Source organism: Dendrobates tinctorius, unplaced genomic scaffold (assembly GCF_039654945.1).
Source record: "Dendrobates tinctorius isolate UK_male_01 unplaced genomic scaffold, ASM3965494v1 ptg000081l, whole genome shotgun sequence".
NCBI lineage: Eukaryota > Metazoa > Chordata > Amphibia > Anura > Dendrobatidae > Dendrobates > Dendrobates tinctorius.
Genome location: NW_027361749.1, coordinates 18,397,501 through 18,416,048, shown reverse-complemented (window position 1 = coordinate 18,416,048; position 18,548 = coordinate 18,397,501). Strand labels below are relative to the sequence as shown.

At 39.7% G+C, this 18,548-nt stretch overlaps 1 protein-coding gene across 2 annotated transcripts in view; it reads left to right on the top strand.

Moving 5' to 3' along the window:
• The window catches only part of ALKAL1 (ALK and LTK ligand 1), a 194,431-nt gene extending 181,322 nt beyond the window's left edge, over positions 1–13,109 (top strand). For both annotated transcript variants that reach the window (XM_073583800.1, XM_073583799.1), the window contains 3 exons: positions 4,022–4,105; positions 9,163–9,239; positions 12,862–13,109. In XM_073583800.1, the coding sequence (XP_073439901.1) occupies positions 4,022–4,105; positions 9,163–9,227 (149 nt within the window). In that variant the 3' untranslated portion in view covers positions 9,228–9,239; positions 12,862–13,109. The remainder of the gene's footprint in view (positions 1–4,021; positions 4,106–9,162; positions 9,240–12,861) is intronic.
• Positions 13,110–18,548: the final 5,439 nt, after the last annotated feature.

Here is an 18,548-nt window from a genome sequence, read left to right as displayed (position 1 = left end):
TGTCATGGTAGCAGGCATCGCCCGATGGGACTTGTAGTCCCATCGGACGATGCCTGCACAGACCCCCGAAGCCTGCACAGACCACCGGCAGGCCGGCACAGCCCCCCGGCAGGCCGGCACAGCCCACCGGAGCCTGCACAGACTACCGGCAGGCCGGCACAGCCCCCCGGCATGCCGGCACAGCCCCCCGGAGCCTGCACAGCCCCCCGGCAGGCCGGCACAGCCCCCGGCAGGCCGGCACAGCCCCCCGGCAGGCCGGCACAGCCCACCGGAGCCTGCACCGCCCCCCGGCAGGCCGGCACAGACCACCGGAACCTGCACAGACCCCCTGGCAGGCCGGCACAGCCCCCCGAAAGGCCCGTACAGACCCCAGAGAGGCTGTACAAGGGAAAAACAGGATTTTTCTTATTCCGATACCGGAAGTCCCATAGACTTGAATGGGACTTCCGGTATCGGAATCGGCGATACCGATACTTTTTTTTAAGATCGGCCGATCCATTCCGATCCGATACTTTGAAGTATCGGACGGTATCGCTCAACTCTAGTTATTACACAAAACACAAGTTATCCCCTATCAATTGGATAGAGAATATCTTGTTGATCGATGGTGGTCTGACTGCTGGGATCATTAGTGATCCAGATATCAAGTCTTTAGAATCCCAAGCACATCTTGAATGTAGCCGAGATGAGCATGGGCAGTCTCTGCTCTATTCATTGTCTATGTGACTAGCCAAGCATGGTCTCAGGGGTGAGAAACTCAGTGATCAGAAAGTTACCCTCATTATTGCGAATAGGTGATAAGTTGCTCTTTTTATAATAACTCTTTATCTATTTAGGAAAAGCATGAGCTATAAGATTTATATAAAGTATTACATATGCATTTGTTCTTTAACTACTTTGGCATGCACATTTTATATGCAGCTTCAGTATCCCAAAGGGGATCTGATCCTATTCATTATTATAAAATGTTGTTCCCTCTGAATTCAAATGTTACCAGGTTGGAAACAGCAATTAGGGCTAGATAAGCTTTTACACGAAACATTTACATAGAAAGGTCTATACAGTTGTGGCCAAAAGTATTGAAACCCCTGCAAATTTGTCAGATAATACTCAGTTTCTTCCTGAAAATGATTGTATTCACAAATTCTATGGTATTATTATCTTCATTTAATTTATCTTAAATGGAAAAACACAAAAGAGAATGAAGCAAAAAGCAAAACATTGATCATTTCACACAAAACTCCAAAAATGGGCCAGACAAAAGTATTGGCACCCTCAGCCTAATATTTGGTTGCACAACCTTTAGCCAAAATAACTGCGACCAACCGCTTCCGGTAACCATCAATGAGTTTCTTACAATGCTCTGCTGGAATTTTAGACCATTCTTCTTTGGCAAACTGCTCCAGGTCCCTGATATTAGAAGGGTGCCTTCTCCAAACTGCCATTTTTAGATCTCTCCACAGGTGTTCTATGGGATTCAGGTCTGGACTCATTGCTGGCCACCTTTAGAAGTCTCCAGTGCTTTCTCTCAAACCATTTTCTAGTGCTTTTTGAAGTGTGTTTTGGGTCATTGTCCTGCTGGAAGACCCATGACCTCTGAGGGAGACCCAGCTTTCTCACACTGGGCCCTACATTATGCTGCAAAATTTGTTGATAGTCTTCAGACTTCATAATGCCATGCACACGGTCAAGCAGTCCAGTGCCAGAGGCAGCAAAGCAACCCCAAAACATCAGGGAACCTCCGCCATGTTTGACTGTAGGGACCATGCTTTTTTCTTTGAATGCCTCTTTTTTTCCCCTGTAAACTCTATGTTGATGTCTTTGCCCAAAAAGCTCTACTTTTGTCTCATCTGACCAGAGAACATTCTTCCAAAACGTTTTAGGCAAGTTTTGGCAAACTCCAGCCTGGATTTTTTATGTCTCGGGGTAAGAAGTGGGGTCTTCCTTGGTCTCCTACCATACAGTCCCTTTTCATTCAGATGCCGACGGATAGTACGGGTTGACACTGTTGTACCCTCAGACTGCAGGGCAGCTTGAACTTGTTTGGATGTTAGTCGAGGTTCTCTATCCAACATCCGCACAATCTTGTGTTGAAATCTCTTGTCAATTTTTCTTTTCCATCCACATCTAGGGAGGTTAGCCACAGTGCCATGGGCTTTAAACTTCTTGATAACACTTCGCACGGTAGACACAGGAACATTCAGGTCTTTGGAGATGGACTTGTAGCCTTGAGATTGCTCATTGCATTCTCACAATTTGGTTTCTCAAGTCCTCAGACAGTTCTTTGGTCTTCTTTCTTTTCTCCATGCTCAATGTGGTACACACAAGGACACAGGGCAGAGGTTGAGTCAACTTTAATCCTTGTCAACTGGCTGCAAGTGTGATTTAGTTATTGCCAACACCTGTTAGGTGCCACAGGTAAGTTACAGGTGCTGTTAATTACACAAATTAGAGAAGCATCACATGATTTTTCGAACAGTGCCAATACTTTTGTCCACCCTCTTTTTTATGTTTGGTGTGGAATTATATCCAATTTGGCTTTAGGACAATTCTTTTTGTGTTTTTTCATTTAAGACAAATTAAATGAAGATAATAATAACAAAGAATTTATGTTTGCAATAATTTTCAGGAAGAAACTGAGTATTACCTGACAAAATTGCAGGGGTGTCAATACTTTTGGCCACAACTGTATGTATCATGCACATTTGTCCCTTTATCTAATTTGTGTGTGATCTATAGTGAGAAAATAGCAGTGGGAGGTACATATGAAGGTCCCATCAGATATGACTGTGTGCACATGGAGCCGCGTGAACGGCATTTTTTCGCTCTTTCAACACTTCCAAATTGTTATGCAAGGATGACATCGAAGTATGTTGTCATATTTCGAATTGCAAGATTTATTTTTTATTATTCCTTTTCCTGAAAGGTATTTATCAGGATTTACGGAAAGTAAAATGAAGGTTTATACTTTCGCATGGTTTCATGATTCCAGCATTTTATGAACACAACAGGCAGTTCTGCTCTGCAATGTCATATCTTACTTACTTTGTTATGGGCGGCACGGTGGCTCAGTGGTTCAAATCCCACCAAGGACAACATCTGCAAGGAGTTTGTATGTTCTCCCCGTGTTTGCGTGGGTTTCCTCCGGGCACTTCGGTTTCCTCCCACATTCTAAAGACATACTAATAGGGAACTTAGATTGTGAGCCCCATCGGGGACAGTGATGGTGATGTGTGCAAACTGTAAAGCGCTGCGGAATATGTTAGCGCTATATAAAAATAAAGATTATTATTATTATTTGTTATGGGACTAACTAAGTCATTCTGAAAATTATAATGGAATTAAAAACAGAATAGTGGATGGGAAAATGTATCCCTTAGATAAATCCCATACACCATTAATGAGTGGATGGAAAATGTAAATAAGTGAACAGAAAATGTAATTAAAGAACCTGTCGTCACAATTTTGTAATATAAAGTAAATATATAGCTGTAATCGAGCTGTAATACTGATTACATTGATACCTTTGGTGAAGAAATCTGCTTTGTTGTTCTTCTGTAATCACCATTTGGCATTTTCTGCTATTTAGATTCTGGTGCACAGGGGCCAGAGTGTGCACTGGGTCTTCTCCTCTCTGTCTTTGATTCCACGGCCCTTTCCACCTACCTCATGTCTGTGAATGATAGGTCATTGCTGAAATTTTAAACACAGGAGGCAGATGATTCCCAGACCGGAGTCTGTTGGAGGGGCTGGGGAATCACAGACAGGAAGGAGAAGCCCCAGTGCACAGTCCGGCCCCTGTGCACCAAAATCTGATTAGTAGAAAACTTCAAATGGTGATTAAAAAAAGAATAACAAGGCAGATTCCTTTGCTGACAGTTACTTGCAGTATATTTTGTGGGCAGTGGGTTTCCCTACAATTTACTCTACAATTTTTGAGCTTGAACATTACAATAGCTATGTCATAGTAGCAATCCAGCAAAACTTGTGGCTAATAATGATTTTAATGTGTTATCTCCAGAAGGTCCAGTAGTATTCTCAGCAGAATGCAGCAAGCAATTCTATCGACTTTACCACCACACAAAAGACTGTTCAACACCAACTCGTAAGTAGGCTGACATAAAAATGTATAGATTAATACACACTACTTTGGATAGCTGCTAATCACTACAATACATACTACAGTTTCCGTATTTGCAATACTCTTTTTGCTCAGTAAATGTGTGGCAGTTACCGGCAATCTTTTTTTTTTTACTAGTGAATTTCAGACTAGTGCAAACTGCTTTAGACAATGCAGATATACAGTTGCGCTCAAAAGTTTACATACCCCAGCAGAATTTTTGCTTTCTTGGCCTTTTCTCAGAGAATATGACTGATAACACCAAAACTTTTTCTTCACTCATGGTTAGTGGTTGGGTGAAAGCATTTATTGTCAAACTACTGTGTTTTCTCTTTTTAAATCATAATGACAACCAAAAACATCCAAATGACCCTGATCAAAAGTTTACATACCCTGGTGATTTTGGCACAGAAGTTGACACAAATGAGTTTGAATTGCTATTAAAGGTAACATCCTCACCTGATGGGAAAAGGTAGCTGAACTGTATTAAACAGAAAAGGGATACAAAAAGATATCCAAGTAATTAATAATGCCAGTCAGCAGAGTTCAAAATGCGATTAACAAATGGAAAATCAGAGGCTCTGTAAAAACAAACCACGGTCAGGTAGACCAACAAATATTTCGTCCACAAGTGCCAGGAAAATTGCTCTGAATGCAAAGAAAAACCCACAAATAACATCAGCTGAAATACTGGACTCTCTGAAAACTAACGGTGTGGCTGTTTCAAGATGCACAATAGGAAAGCACTTGAAGAAAAATGGGCTGCATGGTCAAGTCACCAGAAGAAGCCATTACTGCGCAAATGCCACAAAGTATCTCGCCTACAATATGCAAAAAGGCACAGAGACAAGCCTCAAAACTTCTGGAACAAGGTAATTTGGAGTGATTAGACCAAAATTGAACTTTTTGGCCACAACCATAAATGTTACATTTGGAGAGAGGTCAACAAGGCCTATGATGAAAGGAACACCATTCCTACTGTAAAACATGGTGGTGGATTGCTGATGTTTTGGGAATGTGTGAGCTACAAAAGCACAGGAAACTTGGTCATAGTTGAAGGAAAGATGAATGCAGTGCATAATTAGCAAATACTGGAAGCAAATTTGCATTCATCTGCCTGGAAGCTGCGCATGGGACGTACTTGGATGTTCCATCATAGTAACATAGTAACATAGTAACATAGTTATTAAGGTTGAAGGGAGACTTTAAGTCCATCTAGTTCAACCCATATCCTATCCTAACTTGCCCTAACATGTTGATCCAGAGGAAGGCAAAAAAACCCCATGTGGCAACAGTAAGCTTCACATTGGGGAAAAAAATTCCTTCCCGACTCCACATACGGCAATCAGACTAGCTCCCTGGATCAACGCAATATTAAGGAGACTATTGTATATACCCTGTAATATTATACTTTTCAAGAAAGGCATCCAGTCCCTTCTTAAATTTTAGGAGGGAATCACTCATTACAACATCATATGGCAGAGAGTTCCATAGTCTCACTGCTCTTACAGTAAAGAATCTGCGTCTGTGAGTATGCTTAAACCTTCTTTCCTCCAGACGTAGAGGATGCCCCCTTGTCCCCGTCACAGGTCTAAGAGTAAAAAGATCATTAGAAAGGTCTTTGTATTGTCCCCACATATATTTATACATTGTAATAAGATCACCCCTAAGCCTTCGATTCTCCAAACTAAATAACCCCAAGTGTAATAACCTGTCTTGGTATTGCAGACCCCCTAGTTCCCTAATAACCTTGGTCGCTCTTCTCTGCACCCGCTCCAGTTCAGCTATGTCTTTCTTATACACCGGAGACCAGAACTGTACACAGTATTCTAAGTGTGGTCGCACTAGTGACTTATATAGAGGTAAAATTATGTTCTCCTCCTGAGCATCTATGCCTCTTTTAATGCATCCCATTATTTTATTTGCCTTTGCAGCAGCTGCTTGACTCTGGCCACTAAATGTGAGTTTGTCGTCCACCCATACACCCAGGTCTTTTTCAGTGACTATTTTGCCCAGTGTTTTACAATTAAGCACATAATTATACAACTTGTTCGTTCTACCCAAGTGCATGACCTTACATTTATCCCCATTAAAGCTCATTTGCCATTTATCAGCCCAAGCTTCTAGTTTACATAAATCCTCCTGTAATATAAAATTGTCCTCCTCTGTATTAATTACCCTGCAGAGTTTAGTGTCATCTGCAAATATTGAAATTCTACTCTCTATGCCCCCTACAAGGTCATTAATAAATATGTTAAAAAGAAGCGGGCCCAAAACTGACCCCTGTGGTACCCCACTGCTAACCGTGACCCAGTCCGAGTGTGCTCCATTAATAACCACCCTTTGTTTCCTATCCCTGAGCCAGCTCTTAACCCACCTACACATATTTTCCCCTATCCCCATTGTTCTCATTTTATGTATCAACCTTTTGTGTGGCACCTTATCAAAAGCTTTTGAAAAGTCCATGTACACCACGTCCACTGCATTCCCTTGGTCCAGTCCGGAACTTACCTCTTCATAAAAGCTTATCAGATTAGTCTGACAGGAACGGTCTCTTGTAAACCCATGTTGATATTGGGTCATAAGGTTATTCTCCTCCAGATACTCCAGTATAGTATCTCTTAGAAAACCCTCCAGTATTTTACCCACAGTTGAGGTTAAACTTACTGGCCTATAATTTCCAAGTTCAGTTTTTGTCCCCTTTTTGAATATTGGCACCACATTTGCTATACGCCAGTCCTGTGGTACAGACCCTGTTATTATGGAATCTTTAAAGATTAAAAATAGTGGTCTATCTATGACTGTGCTTAATTCCTGCAGTACTCGGGGGTGTATCCCATCCGGGCCCGGGGATTTGTCAATTTTAGTGATTTGTAGACGCCGCCGTACTTCCTGCTGGGTTAAGCAGGTGACATTTAATGGAGAATTTTTATCCCTGATCATGTTATCCGTCATGGGATTTTCTTGTGTAAATACTGTTGAAAAAAAGTTATTTAGCATATTGGCTTTTTCCTCATCCTCATCCACCATTTCACCCAGACTATTTTTAAGGGGACCAACACTATCATTTTTTAGCTTCTTACTATTTATGTAGTTAAAGAATATTTTGGGATTATTTTTACTTTCTCTGGCAATGAGTCTCTCTGTCTCAATCTTTGCTGTCTTGATTTGCTTTTTACAGAATTTATTTAATCTTCTGTATTTATTTAATGCCTCATCACTACCTACTTGCTTTAATTCTCTAAATGCTTTATTTTTATCTCTTATTGCGCCCCTTACAGCTCTATTTAGCCATAGTGGTTTCCTCCTATTTCTCGCATGTTTATTCCCATACGGTATATATTGTGCACAGGTCCTATTCAGGATGCTAATAAATGTCTCCCATTTTCTTTGTGTATTTTTATGTCTCAGGATATCGTCCCAGTTAATTGCACCAAGATCATCTCTCATCCGTTGGAAATTTGCCTTCCTGAAGTTTAGTGTCCTTGTAACCCCTCTACTACACATCTTATTAAAGGATACATGAAAACAATCCAAAACACAAGGCCAAGTTGACCTGTTATTGGCTACAGCAGAACTAGGTGAAGGTTCTGGAGTGGCCATCTCCGCCTCCTGAACTCAATATCATTGAGCCTCTCGGGGGGAGATCTCAACTGCGCAGCTCATGCTAGACAGCCCAGGAATTTACAGGAGCAGGAGGCTTTTTGCCAAGAAGAGCAGGCAGCTTTACCATCTAAGAAAAAGAACCTCATCCACAACTACCACAAAAAACTTCAAGTTGTTATTGATGTTAGAGGGGGTAATACACAGAAATAGGGTATGTGAACTTTTGATCAGGGTCATTTGGATGTTTTGGGTTGTCATTATGATTTAAGAAGAGAAAACACAGTAGTTTGACAATAAATAGCTTCACCCAACCACTAACCATGAGTGAAGAAAAAGTTTTGGTGTTATCATTCATATTCTCTGAAAAAAATGGCCAAGAAAGCAAAAACTCTGTCAGGTTATGTAAACTTTTGAGCAGAACTGTACTTGTCTCTGATCACAGCGGTGCCATCATTCAGCATTCATTTCTACTTGGTTCTGAACTCTTGCATGGAATGTATTATCAAAATGAACGTACTGTATAAAATTATACTAAATGTATAATGTATAATACTAAATGTATTTTTTTTAAATTTTAGTATTTTTTTACTTTTCATATCACAATCTGTATTGAAAAAGATAGCTTTGCAATTTTTACACAGTTGTTCTAGGCTTGTACTTTGTGTTGTATAGGAAATTCACATGTAAATGGATCATCAAATGAGCATGTACAAAAATAATTATGAAGGGAGGAAAATTAGAGGGAACTGTGACATCATATATTCTGAATTGTGGATCCTGTGTTATTAGTTGTTTTGTGTTACCTGTAATAACAATCCAGCCCGTAATGATAATGAGACTTTTGAACAGTCTTTTTTTTTTTATAAAGGATAGGATGAAAATAACAAGACTTTTATTTTTTTATATAGATTGTGATATGAAAAAAATTGTCAAAATATTTTCAAAGATATGTTTAACACAAAAGGCTGATTAAAACAATTGATAATTTTGTGATGGTATATTCCCTTTAAGCAATAAGAAGCACAGAAAAAGCTTCATTATCATACTGCATGGCTATCAGATGATGAAAGGAGAATGTTTAGTTGATGCACTTGCTTGCTTTACTTTAGCAGGACATGTCTTTTTTGGTGTCTGCTGGTTTCATAGGGGTTAGTCACATCATTGGGACAAACCTTACTTAACTTGAGCCTACGACTGTGTCCAGTTTGGCTCTTGGCCCAACAGGTCTGTCGGCCGTCTGTTAATGTCAGTGTACTCTCATTCATGTATCGCCTAATTTATTTAGACAGCTTTCCCCTGGCATTGGCAGCTATTCTAAGGAGCTTGATGCATGAAAAGAAGGTTGTGATATGTGAAAAGAGAATTTGATTTATCTACACTTAATATGATTTCAAAAGTCTCTTTCTTAAGTCTGTTTATGTTTTATCTTCGTTCAGATTTTAAAAGATGTGCAAGGCTGCTAACACGGTTGGCCAAGAGTCCGTTATGCTCACAACCCTAAAATGTTAATTTTGTAAGTAAATCTATATTCTTTTCTTTTGTTTGTACTACTACATGATGTAAAATTAAAATAGACTGAATTAAGTTTTTTTTCAAAATGGCACCCAACAGTAGGAAGGGGAAACATGGATAAGGGAATTATATTTCTTCCTGTTGAATCCACTCTGGCTTTGACTCAAAAAATTGAAGTGTTGTGTCCCCCTTAAAAAAACCCTTCTGTTCGTGTTAGTTGATGGCTTTCTCATAGAGAACACATAAGTTCCTGTCTGAACGAGAGCTCCTGAGTATGGGATAGTCAGCTAAGATGGCTGTTGGCTGAATGATTGGCTGAAACATCATTCGTCCAACAGCCATCCAGTGTACGTGACCAGTTTTAGAAGACGACAATGAAGAAAAGTGGCTGTGTCCTGTGAGATTTTTGGTGCTTGTATAGATTATTATAATTTTGGAGTTCACAGTCATTTCCTTATTCATCAATATTTTTGGCTTTAGACATAATTCACTTACCATCTTTATGATTTAATATGGTTTTCGAACTTGTGTATGAAAAATATTAGGTGTTCTTGACTTTTTGAAAAGTTTATCAAAGCAGGTGCGTAGCAGATGCATAGCTACATAACTACTATGTGAGGATTGTCATTCAGTAAATTAGTACATCACTGATGGAAACCATACAACAATATTTTTAGGCAATTAGTTTGGCTTGCAATTTACCTGTAATTTCACTATTTCAAATTTTGCACTGATTTGTAACATAATAACGCAATCAAGATCTAAATGGAAATCTGGCAGCAGTATCGATACCTATTAACTAATTGCGTTGCTACATTTGTCTTTTAGCTGTTCTTTCTCTGAATGTTCTTGTGCATAGGACTAATTCAAAACACATATGCTACTTCCCAATCTCTCGATAGCATGCTCACTGACCGAGGTTTTTAATCTGCCCTAGCACTTGCCTAACTGATTTATAAATCCCATTAATGCTCATGAACAGAGCGACATCCGCATGTGCAGTGGACCTATGCCTACATGCCAGAAAATTGCAGTTACCCTGCACTTGCACAAAATCCTGGTGTTCATGAGCATCTGCAGGATATAGAAGTGCACATCACACAAAATTCCGGGGCATGCACTGTGTGATTCCAAGCTTCTGGCATGTGGCTGAGTTGAGCCTGAAATAGCTGGGTTTTTTCAATGTCAGAGGGATTTAGATTTCAGGTAGAAGACTCCAGTCACACCTCAGAGGGCATGGTAGACTAATAGCCCATGATTTCTGGACTAATCCTATTCATAAGAATATGTAGAGAAATAACTTTGAAAACATGATACACATATGGTCAAAATTGTTGGTACCCCTCTTTTAATGACAGAAAACCCCACAGTAGTGACAGAAATAACTTGAATCTGACAAAAGTAATAATAAATAAAAAATCTATGAAAATGAACAAATGAAAGTCAGTCATTGCTTTTCAACCATGCTCCAACAGAATTTTTTAAATAATAAAACTCATGAAATAGGCCTGGACAGAAATGATGGTACCCTTAACTTACTATTTTGTTGCACAACATTTTGAGGCAATCACTGCAATCAAACAATTCCTGTAACTGTTAATGACACTTCTGCACCTCTCAAAAGGTATTTTGGCCCACTCCTCAAGAATAAGCTGCTCCAGTTGTATCAGGTTTGAAGGTTGCGTTTTCCAGACAGCATGTTTCAGCTCATTCCAAAGATGCTCAATAGGATTTAGATCAGGGCTCATAGAAGGCCACTTCAGAATAGTCCAATGTTTTCTTCTTAGCCAGTCTTGGGTGTTTTAGCTGTGTGTTTTGGGTCATTATCCTGTTGCAAGACCTATGACCTGCGATTTAAACCAAGCTTTCTGACACTGGTCAGCACATTTCTCTCAAGAATCCCTTGATAGTCTTGAGATTTCATTGTGCCCTGCACATATTCTAGATACCCTGTGCCAGATGCAGCAAAGCAGCCCCAGAATATAACAGAGCCTCCTCCATGTTTCACAGTAGGGACAGTGTTCTTTTCTTGATATGCTTAATTTTTCCATATGTGAACATAGAGCTGATGTGCCTTGGCAAAAAGTTCCATTTTTATCTCATCTGTCCATAGGACATTCTCCCAGAAGATTTCTGGCTTGTCAATGTGTAGTTTGGCAATGGTGTCCTCCTTGGTTGTCTTCCATGAAGTCCACTTTGGTTTATACAATGACAGATGATGCGATCTGAAAATGATGTGCCTTTAGCTTGAAGTTCACTTTTAATCTGTTTAGAAGTTTTTCTGGGCTCTTTTGTTACCATTCATATTATCCATCTCTTTGATTTGTCATCAATTTTTCTCCTGCGGCCACGTCCAGGAGGTTGGCTACAGTCCCACGGAGCTTAAATTTCTGAATAATATGTACAACTAGAGTCACAGGAGCATCAAGCTGCTTTGAGTTGGTCTTATAACTTTTACCTTTAACATGTTTGTCTATAATTTTCTTTCTAATGTCCTGAGACAGCTCTTTCCTTCGCTTCCTCTGGTCAATGTTAAGTGTGATACACCACATGTCACCAAACAGCACAGTGAGTATCTGTAGCCCTCTATACAGGCCCACTCACTGATTCCAAGATTGTAGACACCTGTGATGCTAATTAGTGGACACACCTTGATTGAACATGTCCCTTTCGTCACATTATTTTCAGGGGTACCATTATTTCTGTCCAGGCCTATTTCATGAGTTTTATTTTTTTATAGATAATAAAGAAGAACTTGGAACTCAACTTCTAGAATATTTTTAGTGGTTTTTAATGCAGCCAAAATATTTATAGGTGTTTCGGCCTCACCAGCCTTCATCAATAACAGACTGCAGTTTAGTGGATGTTCGCGTTCAGTGCGATATTTAAAGTGACACCTTAGTCACTTTAAATGAGAATGGTCATGCACCTGGCGCTGGGCATGGAGCCTGTATAATATTTATACCTGGGTGGGGTGCCGGAGTGCAGCTATCAGCAACGCGGTATCAACCGCTGGTCATTGAAATCCACTAAAAATATTCTAGAAGTTGAGTGCTAAGTTCTTCTTTATTATCTATGTATGGTGTAGGGCCCTACTTGTGCACCTTCTTGATGTAGTGCATACAGTGTTTTTCCTTTTTATTTTTTTTTATATTCTGTGGAAGCATGGTTGAAAAGCAATGTCTGACTTTCATTTGTTCATTTTCATAGATTTTTGATTTATTATTACTTTTGTCAGATTCAAGTTATTTCTGTCACCATTGTGGGTTTTTCTGTCATTAAAAGAGGGGTACCAACAATTTTAACCACATGTGTAATTCCGATATTCTGTCAACCTTGCCTAAACGATGGCATTGCAAGAAATCGCAGGTAAAAGACAAATGCAGCAATATAAATAGTTAATAAGTTTTGAAGTATTCTTATTCTAGAAAAGAAGGATAGCGACAGTGTAAGCAGATTTCTTCTATTTCTTTTATTTTGTACTGTAGTCCATTTCTGAAAACTTATAAATTCAAAAATTAAAAAATAAGTGTTAAGTATATGTAATAAATAACTTAATTATCAGTATATTTCTGTATACAAAGTTTGCATATAACTGTATATTTTTATACTTTCCATTGTAGATCTGACCTACTAAAACAGAACTCTGATTTGCCAAGAATGTGCCTTTAAATCGGACGTCTATACCATGATGATCTGAGTTACTGTTTTCTCATAAAAGCATCCTTTTGTTTAAGTTGAACATTCCATAGTCATGTGAATAAAACATTTTTTATCGCACTGCCCAGGGCCGAAAAGAAATTTAGCTATTTATTTAAATACTTTGTATATAATATTTACTAATGATATAATAAATATATATTATAACCACTTGCAGAGTCTGTTCTTTTTTTGTTATAATTTGCTATTTAACATATTTCATTGTTACTAAATAAGTGACTTGAATATTTTTTATTTGCACTAATTTGAAATAATAATAAAAAAATAATAATGAAAACTAAATAAATAAATTTATACACTACCGTTCAAAAGTTTAGGGTCACTTAGAAATGTCCTTATTTTTGAAAGAAAAGCACAGTTTCTTCCAATGAAGTTAACATTAAATGATCCAGTAATACACTCTTTACATTGTTAATGTGGTAAATGACTATTCTAGCTGCAAACGTCTGGTTTGTAATGCAATATCTTCATAAGTGTATAGAGGACAATTTCTAGCAATCATCACTCCAGTGTTCTTATGGTACTTTGTGTTTGATAACTGTGTAAGAAGGCTAATAGATGGTTAGAATACCCTTGAAAACCCTTGTGGAAGTATGTTAGCACAGCTGAAAATAGTTTGGCTAATGAGAGAAGCTATAAACCTTACCTTCCTTTGAGCTAGTCGAGAATCTGGAGCAATACGTTTGTTGGTTCCATTAAACTCAAAATGGCCAGAAAAAAAGAACTTTCATGTGAAACTCTACAGTCTATTCTTGTTCTTAGAAATGAAGGCTATTCCATGCGAGAAATTGCAAAGAAACTGAAGATTTCCTACAATGGTGTGTACTACTCTCTTCAGAGGAGAGCACAAACAGGCTCTAACCAGAGTAGAAAGAGAAGTGGGAGGCCCCGCTGCAACACTGAGCAACAAGTACATTAGAGTCTGCAGTTTGAGAAATCAACACCTTACAGGTCCTCAACTGGCAGCTTCATTAAATAGTACACACAAAACGCCAGTTTCAATGTCTACAGTGAAGAGGCGATGCTTGCCTTCAGGGCAGAGTGGCAAAGAAAAAGCCATATTTGAGACTGGCTAATAAAAGGAGAAGATTAATATGGGCATAAGAACACAGACATTGGAGAGCGGAAGATTGGAAAAAAGTGTTATGGACAGACGAATCCAAGTTTGAGGTGTTTGGATCACACAGAAGAACATTTGTGAGACGCATAAGAACTGAAAAGATGCTGGAAGAGTGCCTGACTCCATCTGTCAAGCATGGTGGAGGTAATGTGATGGTCTGGGGTTGCTTTGGTGCTGGTAAAGTGGGAGATTTGTACAAGATAAAAGGGATTTTGAATAAGGAAGGCTATCACTCCATTTTGCAACACCATGCCATACCCTGTGAACAGCTATTAATTGGAGCCAATTTCATCCTATAACAGGACAATGACCCAAAGCACATCTCCAAATTATGCAAGAACTATTTAGGCAAGAAGCAGGCATTCTATCGGTAACAGAGTGGCCAGTGTAGTCAGCAGATCTCAACCCCATTGAGCTGCTGAGGGAGCAGCTTGACCGCATGGTACGCAAAAAGTGCCCATCAAGCCAAAGCAACTTGTGGGAGAGGTTTCTGGAAGCATGGGGTGAAATTTCTCCAGATTACCTCAGCAAATTAACTGCTAGAATGCCAAAGGACTGTAATGCTGTAATTGCTGCAAAGGGAGCATTCTTTGACGAAAGCAAAGTTTGAAGGAGAAAATTTTTATTTCAAATAAAAATAATTTTTTCAAACCTTGTCAATGTCTGGACTAGATTTTAAATTCATTTGGCAACTCATTTGATTAATAAAAGTATGCGTTTTCATGGAAAACAAAAATTGTCTGGGTGACCAAAAACTTTTGAACCGTTGTATATATATACATTCACTGGCCACTTTATTAGGTACACCATGCTAGTAACGGGTTGGACCCCCTTTTGCCTTCAGAACTGCCTCAATTCTTCGTGGCAGAGATTCAACAAGGTGCTGGAAGCATTCCTCAGAGATTTTGGACCATATTGACATGATGGCATCACACAGTTGGCGCAGATTTGTCGGCTGCACATCCCTGATGCGAATCTCCCGTTCCACCACATCCCAAAGATGCTCTATTGGATTGAGATCTGGTGACTGAGGAGGCCATTTGAGTACAGTAAACTCATTGTCATGTTCAAGAAACCAATCTGAGATGATTCGAGCTTTATGACATGGCGCATTATCCTGCTGAAAGTAGCCATCAGATGTTGGGTACATTGTGGTCATAAAGGGATGGACATGGTCAGCAACAATACTCAGGTAGGCTGTGGCGTTGCAACGATGCTCAATTGGTACCAAGGGGCCCAAAGAGTGCCCAGAAAAAATTCCCCACACCATGACACCACCACCACCAGCCTGAACCGTTGATACAAGGCAGGATGGATCCATGCTTTCATGTTGTTTACGCCAAATTCTGACCCTACCATCCGAATGTCGCAGCAGAAATCGAGACTCATCAGACCAGGCAACGTTTTTCCAATCTTCTACTGTCCAATTTCGATGATCTTGTGCAAATTGTAGCCTCAGTTTCCTGTTCTTAGCTGAGAGGAGTGGTACCCAGTGTGGTCTTCTGCTGCTGTAGCCCATCTGCCTCAAAGTTCGACGCACTGTGCGTTCAGAGATGCTCTTCTGCCTACCTTGGTTGTAACGGGTGGCAATTTGAGTCACTGTTGCCTTTCTATCAGCTCGAACCAGTCTGCCCATTCTCCTCTGACCTCTGGCATCAACATGGCATTTCCGGCCACAGAACTGCCGCTCACTGGATTTTTTTTCTTTTTCGGACCATTCTCTGTAAACCCTAGAGATGGTTGTGCGTGAAAATCCCAGTAGATCAGCAGTTTCTGAAATACTCAGACCAGCCCTTCTGGCACCAACAATCATGCCACGTTCAAAGGCACTCAAATCACCTTTCTTCCCCATACTGATGCTCGGTTTGAACTGCAGGAGATTGTCTTGACCATGTCTACATGCCTAAATGCACTGAGTTGCCGCCATGTGATTGGCTGATTAGAAATTAAGTCTTAACACACAGTTGGACAGGTGTACCTAATAAAGTGGCCAGTGAGTGTATATATATATATATATATATATATACACACAGTATATATATATATATGTACGGTATATATATGTATATACATATATATATATACAGTATATATATATATATACACACACACACACAACTGCTTAAAAAAATAAAGGGAACACTGAAATACCACAGATATCACTGAAAGGCATATTCCAGTTGCAAATCTTTATTTATTACATAGTGGAGTGAATTGAGAACAATACAACATGAAATGATCAATGTAAATCATATTTAATATCCCATGGAGGTCTGGTTTTGGACTGATACTGAAAGTGGAAAATCAAATTATGGGCTGATCCAACTTCAGTGGAAATGCCTCAAGACAAGGAAATGATGCTCAGTAGAGTGTGTTGCCTCCATGTGCTTGTATGACCTCCCTATAATGCCTGGGCATGCTTCTGATGAGGCGGCAGATGTTACCCTGAGGGATCTCCTCCCAGACGTGGATTAAAGCATCAGTCAACTCCTGAACAGCCTGTGGTGCAATAAGGCATTGGTGCATGGAACAAGACATAATGTCCCAAATGTGCTCAATTGGATTCAGGTCTGTGGAACAGGCAGGCCACTCCATAGCATTAAATGCCTTCATCATGCAGGAACTGCTGACACACTTAAGCTACATGAGGCCTAGAATTTTCATGCATCAGAAGGAACCCAGGGCGCACAGCACCTGTATTTGGTCTCACAATGGATTGGAGGATCTCATCCCAGTACCTAATGGCAGTCACAGTACCTCTGGTTAGCACATGGAGGGCTGTGCGGCCCTCCAAAGAAATGCCTCCCCACATCATTATTGACCCACTGCCAAACCCGTCATGCTGGAGAATGTTTCAGGCAGCAGAACGTATCTCCGCAGCATCTCCAGACTCTGTTTTATCTGTCACATGTGCTCAGTGTGATCCTGCTCTCATCCATGAAGAGCACAGGGAGCAAATGTCGAATCTACCAATCTTGGTGTTCTCTGCAAATGCTAACCAGCCTGCGTGATGTTGGGCTGAAAACAAAACATCCACTTGTGGACTTCATTCCCTCATAATAACCTTATGGAGTCTGTTTCTGACAGTTCAAGCTGACGTTTGCCTTCTTTTCTAGAATAAGAATACTTCAAAACTTATTAACTATTTACATTGCTGCATTTGTCTTTTACCTGTGATTTCTAGCAATGCCATTGTTTAGGCAAGATTGACAGAATATCGGAATTACACATGTGGTCAAAATTGTTGGTACCCCTCTTTTAATGACAGAAAAACCAACAATGGTGACATAACTAACTTGAATCTAACAAAAGTAATAATAAAATAAAAATCTATGAAAATTAACAAATGAAAGTCAGACTTTACTTTTCAACCATGCTTCCACAGAATTTTAAAAAAAATAAAACTCATAAAATAGGCCTGTACAGAAATGATGGTACCCCTGAAAATAATGTGACAAAAGGGACATGTTAAATCAAGGTGTGTCTACTAATTAGCATTACAAGTGTCTACATTCTGGGAATCAGTGAGTGGGCCTGTATAGAGGGCTACAGATGCTTACTGTGCTGTTTTGTGACATGGTGTGTATCACACTCAACATGGACCAGAGAAAGCGAAGGAAAGAGTTGTCTCAGGAGATTAAAAAGAAAATTATAGACAAACATGTTAAAGGTAAAAGTTTTAAGACCATCTCATAGCAACTTGATGTTCCTGTGACTACAGTTGCACATATTATTCAGAACTTTAAGCTCCATGGGACTGTAGCCAGCCTCCCTGGACGTGGCCGCAGGAGGAAAATTGATGACAAATCAAAGAGACAAATTATACGAATGGTAACAAAAGAGCCTAGAAAAACTACACAGATTAAAGCTGAACTTCAAGCTCAAGGAATATCAGTGTCAGATTGCACCATCCGTTGTTGTATGAGCCAAAGTGGACTTCAAGAGAGACGACCAAGGAGGACACCGTTGTTGAAAAAAAATCATAAAAAAGCCAGGCTGAAATTTGCCAAAATACACGTTAGCAAGCCAGAAAGCTTCTGGGAGGATGTCCAATGGACAGATGAGATAAAAATGGAACTTTTTGGCAAGGCACATCAGTTCTATATTCACAGATGGAAAAATTAAGCATACCAAGAAAAGAACACTGTCCCTACTGTGAAACATGGAGGAGGCTCTGTTATATTCTTGGGCTGCTTTGCTGCATCTGGCACAGGATATTTAGAATCTGTGTAGGGTATAAAGAAATCTCAAGACTATCAAGGGATTCTAGAGAAAAATGTGCTGACCAGAGTCAGAAAGCTTGGTCTCAATCACAAGTCGTGGGTCTTGCAACAGGATAATGACCCAAAACACACAGCTAAAAACACCCAAGATTGGCTAAGAGAAAAATATTGGACTATTCTGAAGTAGTCTTCTATGAGCCCTGACCTGCAGTAAATCGTATTGAGCATCTTTGGATAGAACTGAAAC